The sequence below is a fragment of the Gouania willdenowi genome, chromosome 6 (genome assembly GCF_900634775.1).
Source record: "Gouania willdenowi chromosome 6, fGouWil2.1, whole genome shotgun sequence".
Taxonomy (NCBI): domain Eukaryota; kingdom Metazoa; phylum Chordata; class Actinopteri; order Blenniiformes; family Gobiesocidae; genus Gouania; species Gouania willdenowi.
This window is the reverse complement of record NC_041049.1, coordinates 31805421-31817775: the sequence shown is the minus strand read 5'-3', so window position 1 is coordinate 31817775 and position 12355 is coordinate 31805421. Positions and strand designations below refer to the sequence as shown.

At 37.7% G+C, this 12355-nt stretch overlaps 1 protein-coding gene across 2 annotated transcripts in view; it reads left to right on the top strand.

Moving 5' to 3' along the window:
• wnt7bb (wingless-type MMTV integration site family, member 7Bb) overlaps positions 1–11654 on the top strand; it is a 50592-nt gene extending 38938 nt beyond the window's left edge. For both annotated transcript variants that reach the window (XM_028450827.1, XM_028450828.1), the window contains exons 3-4: positions 3079–3350; positions 10254–11654. In XM_028450827.1, the coding sequence (XP_028306628.1) occupies positions 3079–3350; positions 10254–10733 (752 nt within the window). In that variant the 3' untranslated portion in view covers positions 10734–11654. The remainder of the gene's footprint in view (positions 1–3078; positions 3351–10253) is intronic.
• The last annotated feature ends 701 nt before the right edge of the window (positions 11655–12355 follow it).

Below are 12355 nucleotides of genomic sequence, written 5' to 3'. Positions count from 1 at the left end.
GACGCCTCAGCCATCCAGACTGCAAAAAAAATTGGATAGGTATCGGATTTAGGACCACATATGAAAGTTACCTGGGTCGGATTTAAAAAAAGTTGGAATTGGATTGGATACAGGTCACAAATTGGCAAAAAGATCAGAATTGGGTCACATTTGCCTGCAGTGTGAACGTAGCGCTTGAGCTCTCCATTTGTGGAATTATTTTTTGTTGGCGAAGCCAAATGATTAAATATACAAAGAAATCATTATCTCTTGTCGTTTATTACTGTTAGCTAATAAAATGCAGTTTAGAACTGTTTTCGGCCTCGTGCTTATGACTGAATCACACTAGTGCTGATATTTCATAGAACTGTCTCGGATATTTAATCAGTTAAAGCTGCACTACTTGAATCTTGAACCTTGACAGAGGGACATGGCTGAATTCAAACTGTAACCACACTCTGATAATCCCTCTCAGTCTCTTCATCTCTCTGGAAGTGCATGAAATCGCACACGAGAGCTGAACGTCCATTTCCATTAAAACATGTCGCCCCGCAAAAAGATGCACACAAAATAAATAAAAATGGGATATTAGATTACCCTTCTAGAAGGAAAACAGCCACTTGCGCGTCCAAAGTTAGTCCAAGACTGAAAACAAGTTTGCACCATGCACGCGCTTCACTATATATTGCGGCAGCCAATGAGGAGGCTCCTTCGTGGGCTCTGCTCACCCCTCCTTTCTCTAAACCTTGAAGACTTTGTCTTCCGGGGGTTTTATTACCTAAAATAATTAATTATAAGGCACAGACATCACGCAGAATACTTTTTTTTTCAGAAATGATTACTTTTACGATATACTATATGATGCTAATTGATTATTCCATATGTGAATGTGTCAGATTTTTAGCTGCTTTTTAATGTTGTTAAATGAACTTTAATTTGAACCAATTGTTCATATCTGAAATGTTTGAGCACACTGATAGTAGTTGCACATTATTGTGTCGCTGTAGTTAATCTAGTTTCACTACAGTGTTAATTATAGGCAAAACTACCTGTTTTACTGAGGTGTGATCCATATTCTGATACCACAGACAAAAGTGTAGTCTCAAATGTATGCCTCATACAATAATAAAACAAACACAAATTACTCCAAAAAGAAAAGGAAAAGGTTGAAATTGCTGCTTGAAAGTTTGTTTTCATCTCCACCCTCGTCACTCTACGACATTTTCACTGATGCATGAAAGTGTTTTTACTTTATTCTTACTATGATTGTTTTTTTGTTTTTTATCTCAAGACAATGATGACAGTAATTCACTTAACATTTTTGTTCTAGTTTGTTTCCTACACATATTAGAATTAAGTCTCATTTGAGTATTAAAAAAAACAGATCATATTTTTGTCTAAAATAATGTAGTTGTTTTTTTGTTTTTTTTTCATTCTTAAACAATTTTATGATGTCATGAGCAGGAGGTGAAGCTAACTGTTGATTACTAGTGTATTGTAGCTCATTATTAGGAAAATCTTGAAGCAGAAGCGGGTGTAAACAAAGGTGATATAAGGAAAGGAGAAGGGAGGGAGGCCTTTGGGGTGAGGCCAAATCATTCCAACTTTATTTGGGGGGACAAAGTGCTGTACATGGTGACATCACATGACAAATATGTAAACATAAAGCACTGTAAAAAAAACCAATATGAAACAATAAAATACACACAATGAGTAATTAACTAAAAACACTGTACATGAAGTCAGTGCTTTGAATACCGTACATCAAAGAGAAAAGGTGTGTTTTTAACAGAGACTTAAAAACAGTCAGAGATGAAGCCTCCTTAATGTGAAGTGGCAGTGCGTTCCACAGCTTCGGACCCCCAACTGCCAAAGCTCAGTCGCGTCTGAGCTTTCTTCAAGTGTCTGGGACCCTTAGAAGAAGCTGATCAGAGCCCAAGCAGGGACATAGGGGTGAAGGTCTGCCTGACATTTTAGTGCAAGACCATGCAATGATTAATAAAATAAGTTTAAAATAATTCCTAAAATAAACAGGCAGCCAATGCAGAGTGCTCAGGACTGAGGAAAGCTTTTAGGATCCCTCACATTCTAACCAGGATACTAAGCAACAGAGACACTTACCACATCTGCATATGTGATCATAATTTAACACTGTAGTGTAGTGAACAAAATATCAAACTGACTGACTGACTAGTGATGTGCTTTTTTTTTTGGAACAATGACTATTACATTGTTTCTGGAAGTGTGCAATTCACCTTTTGTTTTTGGATTAGGAAGATACAGAAATTAAATTCCAAGCAGTTTTCTATGAAACTCCAAACCAGTTGTCATAAAGGAGTGCTGTGGGCATTGGCACTGGGTAGAATCACTAAAAAGTAATGATGCACTGTCCTTGAAAGCAAGACACCCTTCTGGCAGATATCAATTCACAATCAATTAATCACAGTCACTATCCACATATGTGTTGAAGCATCATGGGATATACAGTATAACTGCTAATCAAATAATACCTTTATTTATCAAGCTTTATTTTGAATACATTTAGTCATTATTATTATTTATTCATCATTTAACCATCAATAATTCAGTACATTGTTCCAAGACCTATGCAAACTGTAAAACTGATTTGAATTACTTTATTAATCCCTGAAGGATTAGACCCAGTTAATTTATCCAAGCTCAAGACATAACAGAGGTATAACCTGCTCTATTCACATGTAGGTGTTAATCTCATCACTTTCAGCGCTACTGCTGGGATTTTATTTTTAAGGCACCACACAGTGATGCCTGAAATACTCAGCACAAGGTGCTGAGTATTTCAGCACTTTGGACAGCACCTGGACCTGCTCTCCCAACACTGGAATTTCCTCACCGCATACTTTTAGTCTGGGTCCAACAACGTTGTGGTCAAAAATGAGAGCAGGTTCTAGAAGCAGGAGGGCGATTGTTTCACAGGATAGTTAAAGATAACTGAAACACTGCTTCTTACCTTTTGTTGATGTTGTTTTACATAAACTCTAACATCCTCTACACAATTTAAAAATGGTTTCTGATAGGTTCAGCTGAAATGTCATTTCATCCTATATTTCTTTCATTTAGGCAGTCGGGAAGCTGCTTTCACCTATGCCATCACAGCGGCTGGTGTGGCCCACGCCATCACGGCAGCATGCAGCCAAGGCAACCTGAGCCACTGCGGCTGCGACCGAGAGAAGCAAGGCTACTATAACCAGGAGGAAGGCTGGAAGTGGGGCGGCTGCTCAGCAGACATTAAGTACGGGATAGAGTTCTCTCGCCGCTTTGTAGATGCCCGTGAGATTAGAAAGACTCCCAGACGCCTAATGAACCTACACAACAATGAAGCAGGCCGGAAGGTAAGAAAACAGTTCATCTCAAGGGACTCAATACTAAATTCAAAACATTACTCACATGAGCAAGCATCAGTGATGAGAAGAGGAAAAACTTGCATTGAATGGAAAACCTAGAACAGAAACAGGCTCAGATGTGCCAGCCATTTCTAAGACTCATAAGAGGAGAAAAGAACAAAATAGAGAGAAAAATAATATATGAGGATCACAGACCAGGAACCATCAGCTCCAATGCTAGGACACCAGAGAGAAAAACACGTTACAACATCAAAATGTATATGTCAGTTTGGGGCCCTTTTTATAGTATTTTGATCAGCCAGATACTGAAAATATGCAGGGATTCATCTAAAGCAGTAAGTGGAGAGGAGATGAGTTAGACAGTGAGAAAGGCTCATGGTGGAGAATTCATTTAGGGTTCTATTCTCCCATGTGCATAAGTCCAAAAAGCCACGCAGCGGCGCTATTTTTGGCTGCGCGCTATTCTACCTTCTTCTTCTTCTACTTCTAGTTACGCACTGTGGGTGGAGCAGCCCTGAAATGTGGGTGTTCCCATTCAAATCTGGCTTCTCAGTTCATGTTCTAATCAAGATAATTTATATCATTATTAGTATGATTATCATTTTTAACTAAAAATAAACATTTATTTGTTAATTTTCCACTTTCTCTCTCTCAAGTACGCCCTGTGATGCCATCGAGTACAAGTACCCCATCTGAGAAACGCTATAGTAGAGAATATGAAAGAGAAAACAATAAAACAAACCATATCAATCTGATTTGTAATAAATCGTGCAGTTTTTTAAATCTAACAACCCTTCTTCCCCCTTGCAGTACTACTTGAAAATACGACTTCCAATGTTTTAATCTCGCAATAATCTTGTCGCACAATATATCGTCCCACCATGAGAAATCAATGCTGGAGAAGTCTTTTTTTCCTGCTTGTACCAAGTTCTCTAGCTGAATCATTCTGGATTTAAGGAGTTACTGGCAGATCCTGGCAATAATGAGTTAAAATAATGTAGTCTAGATGTAACAATTGCATAGATTAGTTTTTCAGTTTCCTGATTTTTTAGAAATATTACAAATGTGGAAGATTTGCTTCATATAAGAATTAAATGATAAGATGTTATCGCAGAAAGCACCTAGGTACACAAATACTGTATATGCCGAGCCTCTGCTTTTACCGTTAGCAAAAGAGACAGTATATAATGTCATATAAATGTTCATCTTTTTCATTGAATTAATATATTGTAAAGTAGACTTCATAAATGTATATGAACTTTATGTAACCCTTTCATTACTACAAAGGTAGGGACAATTCACTTCACAATATCAGCTAATTAACCCATTCACACTGACGTTCACATTCACACACTAATGGAACAAAACTACCATATCGAGTCCCAACCTCTGGATCAGAAGACGACTCCTTTACCACCAGCACTTCAGTCATCCCAAAAGTACTGTAGTAAGAAAAAAAGTGCACATACAGGAATTAATACATGGAATCAATATTTAAAGAAATGAAATATCTTTCTTACCTGGAGTTAGGAATGGGTGATATATTAAGATTCACATATATCAAGATATATATTTTAAGCAATAAATAAAATCACACACATGCTGTCCCTTATGACAGAGTAAAAGTACCTGTGTGTAATTTGGCATCACTGACTTTGACCCTGAATCGTCCTTATGGTAAGACTTCACTTTATTGTGAAAATAAGATTTATATATTGACAGTAGAATATCAACATGTGGTCATTTGATCCAGAAAACTCACAGAAACACATTTCATATGCCGACGTTTTGGAAATTTTCAGAGATACTCCATTGTACTACTCACTGAAGTTCCGGTTTACTTCAAAACTAGAGCCCTATTTACAGAAGTGTTAAAAACTAATGGAAGACAAGAAGAGATGCTTTTGATTTTAAAAAAGTATATGTATGATTTTAAGTTGGTCCAAGGGCCATTTTACATTTTGCTTGCAATGCATCATGGGGCAGTTGAGTATGAGTAGTGTGCCCACCGTGCATATTTCAAAATTGTCCCGATATAGTATACATCCAGGTATTTCTCGCGCACTCAAACTTTTTGTACTGTCTACATACTGATTTTGATGTCAGACTTAGTATGAGTAGTGCATTTTGAACCGCACTCGGAGGTGGAGACATGAAGAGGAATACCTAAAAGCACAGGGAGATCAGAGTTAACAAAACATGAAGCAAGAGGCTAAACACAACCAAAACAAAACAGATTCTGACACATATGCTGTATAACCATTTTGAAAAAAAAAAAAAATGAAGATAATATTTTTGGTCCATATTGCCCTGTCCTACCTGGAGTTTAACCTCGTTAAATGAAAGCATGTGAAGACACACTTCATGGACAGGTCAACAGTCCATCACAGACACATCCTCTCTGACAAGACTACACTGAACCTAATTGACATCAAAAGAGGTATAGAACCTCCATGCATGCTTAAGGAGAGCATGCAAAATAAACAGAGAAGGACCCATGGCTATTTAAACAAAAAAGTTCAACTGAGACCCTCAAAAAAACACTCATACCAAAACCCATCATAAACATTAAACCTTGCTTTAAGGAAAGGTTCATGTGCTCCCTTCAGATACAGATATGTTCATATTGTAGTAATCAGCCACAGATCTTAGGCTTAAATGGACACAGTTTAAGTAAATGTTTCCATGCATCTGTCAGAATTGCTATGCCTGGCATTCTTTGTGGTTTTTGTGCTGTGCATGCTTGGAAATCCTTGTTCTGGATCAACTTCCGAGGCAAGCTGACCCTGGAATTCATGCTGTCAGAAACCTACTGTTTTTTTAATCAGATGTTTGATGGCTGGAAAATGTATCAGGATACTGGGTATGTTTCACAAGCACTTTATAAAAGGTACAACATGTGTGAGAAATCAGTGAAAACCAATATTATCTAGACAGCTGTCCTCATTGAGTGTATCATAAATTCCTAGTTAGAATGAAGGAATTATACTGAGACTATTAAATGTCAGCTAACCGTTTCTGCTCCTTCTCAACTTTGTTTGCCTTTAAAATTTGTAACACAGACAGTGATGATATTTTCATTTTAAGTTCTCACAGATCTTAAGATTTGACTATTCAGACTTTGATAAGTAAAGAGTATTTTTAGGTTTATGTGATGATTGATTGCTATATGAGATCCATGTTTATTTTACTCCATTGCTGATGTACAGTACTTATTAGAGAGGGTGGACTAAATTACAGAACAAGATATTACCAGTAAGTACAACTTACACTGCCTTGGGCCATGAATTTATGTATCATCGGCATCTGAAAATTAAGATTTGCTTGGATTCATCTCCCTCTGAGAAATCAGCACAAAGCCAGACCGGTAACGTTTGATTGTCAGATGAAGTGCCTTTGGCAAGAAGTCCTTTAAGAAATCATTGCAACTTCAAACTGTTTTTTGAAAATACAAAATGCCAACTTGCTTTCAGTGTTTTGATGGTGCATTTAAAAAAAACGCTATTCATTAAAGGGATCCTCCACAGTTTTTACAAATGTGGCCTAAAAACTTTGAAATGTCTTTATTAGAAGATGTATGCCTAACAAAACGCATTATTTTGCACCATATTCGTTTTATTAACTTTTAAAACAGGGACTACTTTGCCCTGTGCGCCGCTATGTTGAAATGATTGTGACGTGATTAGCCGCTTTTAGTCCGCATTTAGCAGCTTTTTCTAGAGGTCGACTGATATATGGACTATATGGACTTTTTTCAAGATCGGCCATTGGCCGTATTTAAAAAAAAAAAAATGTTTAGCACTTTAGAGTAGCCATTAAAGGAAAAAAGAAAGGACACAAAAACATCTACCGTAATTGGATGTATAAATATACAAAAAAACAAAATAATAATAATATCATAATGTACATGGGAGAGAGAGAAGCCAATAGGCTTACAAATAAAAAGCCAATATAATAGGATAAGGATATAATATAATAGTGCCTGATCAAATATCCTTATCCTATTATATCCTTAATAGGATAAGGATATTTGATCAGGCACCCTTGTGGGCAGGTGCAGCCACCGCTTGACTGACGGAAGGACCCCGCATTTATATTATATGAGTGTTTCAATTATCTTTTATAATCAATGTGCTTTAAAAAAAAGTATATTAGCCTCAAATATCGACTTCCAAAATCGTCTTTAGATATCGGCCATTGGCTCAACACTCTTTAATGGCGTCTACGAAACAGCAGAGTGGGAACTCTCTCCCCTGTGTACACAGATTTTTTCTTGTCACGGTTTTAATTTATCATTTCTCAGTAAACAAAAGAGGTTCACATCAAATTTTTTCAACTTTTACTGATTTTTAGAGCAACCCAAAGCATCGCAAGATGTCATTTTGACTGAAAAAGCTGTTAAATTATCCTGAATGCTTCACCTCCTATAGAACTCAGTGAACTAAAAGGGGCTAATCACGTCATCAATGACATCATTTCAACATGGCGGCACACAGGGTAAAGTAGTCCCAGTTTTAAAAGTTAATAAAACGAATATGGTGCAAAATAATGTGTTTTCTTAGGCATAAATCTTCTAATGACATTTCAAAGGTTTTAGGCCACATTTGTAAAAACAATGTAGGATTCCTTTAAGATGATTTAATTTTCTGGGGTATTGAAAGTAAAGCAGGGTATTAATATTTTTAGAGCTATTCAATTTAGAGATTTTAAACCAAAAAATATAACCTAACAACTATTTTGACATCTATGAATGACTGTTTTTTAAATTACAAGGCTAAATAGTTTTTCTTTGAAGACAGATGCTGCAAAGTGATATTTTATACTATAATAGTATTTGCATGAAACTAATTTGTTTGAGGCACTGCTGGGGATGGGTGCTTTTCACATTTTAATTTACTAGTACAGTATGCATTCATGTGGCAGCATAAGTAAAGTTGTCAATTATGGCCAAATGAGAATATGTTTGAAGGTTGGATGTACATACTCCGTACTCTGTAGCATTATAAAGGGGTATATTTGCGGGTGCAAAGTAAAATAGCGTGTGCGATTTCCGTGGTTTCATTTTATGGGACATGCGCAAGATAAATGTGTTTGTTTTTTACTCATTTTTATATATTTTTTTGTTTGGTGTATTTTTCTGTAATGTATGTTTTTTGGAGTCATTATGTGTATTTTTGTATAATTATTGTTTCTTGTTGCCATTGTAGTGTGATTCTGGAGTCATTTTGTGTAATTTTGTATTTTTTTTTGGTGTAGTTTTGTGCATTTCTATTGTTATTTTGTGTATTTTTAGTTCAGTGTATTTTGAGTCTTTTTCATATGTTTGTTGTTGTTCGGTGTATTTTTCTGTGGGGGGTGGCCTGGGGCTCCTTGGCCCCCACTCTCTCTGCTGGCCCAGCTGCATCTGCGGGCCCGGGGTGGCTCCTGGGTTTGCAGTAGCGGTTTTTGCACATACACTGATCTACGATGCATTGGCATGTGGGATAAAACTCGCACTGGGCTTCACTTTAGACACGTTGATCCCAAATACCAGCTTTAGGTACTACCACTCACTCCTTCCTTCTGTCCACAGCCACCACCATTATAGCTAAGCTTCACACTTGTCACCAGACTGGCTTGATTACACAACATAATAAGCACAATATATTCTACAACTTCACATCTCACCCTCACTGTAAAACAATCTATTCTTCCCCACCCTTTTTATTTCCTACCTTGAGTCTCTACTCCCTGCTCCCTTTCCCCTCCCCCTCCCCTTAGGTGTAACACTGCTCTCCCTTTTTATATCCTCCCTATAATAAAATATTTCTTACCCTTCCTTAGGGAGGGCTGGTGATGGTCACAATTAAGCAATAAAATAAATTAATTTATTTCATTGCAATAACAAAACATGCATTGCTGTCTCATAATGATTGCACTTCTTGTAGTGTTGACCTTTGACAGCATGTGCAGTCAAGGGAAAAAAAAATTAAAAAAATGAAAGTACAATGGCTGATAAAAGCACTCGAAAGTATGCCTCCGCTTTTCGCAATGCAATGTGTATTATGCTCACTGCAGTGTTTGTGATGTGAAGTGCAACACCAGCAGCAGGAATACGTCTAATCTGAGGAAGCACCTGATTAAAGCTGACACCGTTCAGCCTCTTTCACTCTTTCAGAGCGAGTTTCCTCCACAGGAATAAAGTCAGTGTGAATGTGGAATGGGTACGGCTCTTGCCCGAAAAAGCTGACAATTGAATTTTATCCTACACTTCCCTTCCCTTACAGTCACAAGGATGTGTTTAGGTTAACTTGAATCTGTACCTGGTAGTACCAGAGGAATTTGGTCAGTACTATAAAAGTACTTCAGTAGCCATTCCTAGGCATTGCACACACAAAAAACAACCGAAATAGGGCTCTAAATCTTTTTAAATGATTGGTTCGTTTAGCACATTACAAACAACTCTCTCTCCATCTCTGAGTACATAAATGCTGAAACTGAATAAGTATGACAGCTGATCAGCTGTTTCCTGTGAGTTTATTGGAGTTTCACATTCATAATGAAATACACACTTTAAGTAGTGGCATGTGATGATTTGTGTATTTTAAAGTTGACAAGTTATTTTTACATAGCACTGTCATGCTGTAAGACAATGTTAAAACAGGGATTGTAACTTAGACTGATAGACTATTACCAAAGTACCTCTTGGCAGGAAAATTAGAATTAGTTTTCTGTCTTTTGTAAACATCATTATTTTTCATGTTCTTTCTTTTTTGTTTCCATAAATTAAAATGTAAATCAATTCACCGTAACTGAATCTTGGTTGTTTTACAGAAGTTGTGTGTTTTAGGACCATGCAATAGGTTCGTTAACAAATTTAATGTTGTAAATTTGGCATTTTTGTTCTTACAGGTTTTAGAAGAAAGAATGAAGTTGGAATGTAAGTGCCATGGTGTCTCGGGATCCTGCACCACAAAGACATGTTGGACCACACTTCCAAAGTTTCGTGAGATTGGCTACATACTCAAGGAGAGGTACAACGAAGCCGTGCATGTGGAAGTTGTGCGGGCAAGCCGACTGCGGCAGCCCACTCACCTAAAGGTAAAACAGACTCAAGGCTACCGCAAGCCAATGGAGACGGACCTAGTTTATATTGAGAGGTCACCCAACTACTGCGAGGAGGACGCATCGACAGGGAGCGTTGGAACGCAGGGTCGCCTCTGCAACCGCACCTCTCCACACACAGACGGCTGCGACCTCATGTGCTGTGGTCGAGGCTACAACACACACCAGTACACAAAGGTGTGGCAGTGCAACTGTAAGTTCCAGTGGTGCTGCTTTGTCAAATGCAACACGTGTAGTGAGAGGACGGAGGTATTTACCTGCAAATGATGATGCTAAAAACTCAGTGCCAGTAAGTGAGGCATTAAGGACAAGCTAAATCAGGAGGACCTGAAGGGGCTTTCAAAGTGTGTCTTTCGACCTGTTTGAGATTTCTAAAGTTTAAAAAGTGGATATAACACTATCAGCTCTTCATGGCATCATTTGCACAGCAGAGTCTATCAAATGGCTTTTTAGAGAGCAAAGGCTAAATATCAGTTTGGTACAGTCTGAACTGTACAGTCACAATGAGAACCAGCTCATGTACTGGTGTATCCACTGTCAAGATGGGACTACAGATGAAGAAAGGGGCTCTGTGTGGAAACTGTGGTTTGCACTTTGAGGGTTGTAATTTATCGATTCACACAAGTCCTGGAAAGGAACGTAGAGCTGAACCCTGATGAAGAACTTTCATCAGTTTACTAATGTTTCCACTAAAAAGCACCAAGAGTGAGTTCTGGCATGCATGAACCCCAACCTCTCACCACGAGATCGGCTTAGGGTTTGTGCTGGAGCTCTGTGGAAATGAAGAACATTTTGTATGTTTGGTGCGTTTGGGTGCGCCAAAATCCGAGTGGAGAACTCTGTTAAAAACCTTTTGCTGCCAACTGCAGCATGGTGCAGTATGTTAGCTTTCCAGTCACACTGGAACTGTCTGTTCTGAACACTGAAAATAAATTGTCTATTTATGTTATAGTATCTTCAAAGCACTAACGGGTAGAGATGTCTTTTTTTGTGTAAAGAAAACTGCATTTTAGAAAGTGACTGAAAACATGTGTCCTTCAGAAGATGACCCCCCCAGGCACCTTGTCTTTTCTCAGAGATAAAGATGGTAAAAAATGTGTATCCGTTGTCAGCAAAAATTCCATCATTACTGTGTATTACATTAAAACAGCTCAGTCTGGTTTTACTGTATGTACCTTTGTCTGCAGCCTGTCCCTTTGTCAAGCAGAAGCTTTTTATTCATGGTTTTATTTTAGAGATAACACATTTCATCCTCAGTTCATTAAACATGAATTTTAAAACTGTGCTGAATGATCAGGATGTTTTTAATGTAACTGCATACAATGGCTTAAAGCCCTATAAGGCCTACTGAGGGCATTCATGGCCACCTTCAAGTTAATGGAAAGATCAAGACTATTATTATTATTATTATTATTATTATTATTATTATTATTATTATTATTATTTTATGTTTTTACAATATGTTCTGCATTTTTGCATCAGAGCTATTTTCATCTGAGAAAAATACGAGTAAATCCAAAATGCAGTTTTTCAGTAATTAATTAATATACAATAGATCCTGTGGCACAATCATGTCACTGCCTCTAAGAAATCAAAGGTTTAGGCCATGATAGTTCTGGTACTTTTGTGCAGAGTTTCCATGTTCCCTATGAACAAGCCAGGGTCTACCCTGTGTTTTACTCTCTCTGTGCATAAACATGTCTGTAACTTTCATTGGAATGAATGTGTGCGTCTGTGAATGTCAGTCTCTGTTGGCTCTGTGACATACTGCTGTCTAGACCAGGGTGTGCCTTGCCTTGCACCCCGAGACAGCTGGAATAGGCTCCAGCAACCCCAGGCCAACCTAATCAGCAACCTAATCAGTGTGTATAGAACATGAGTGAGTGAAT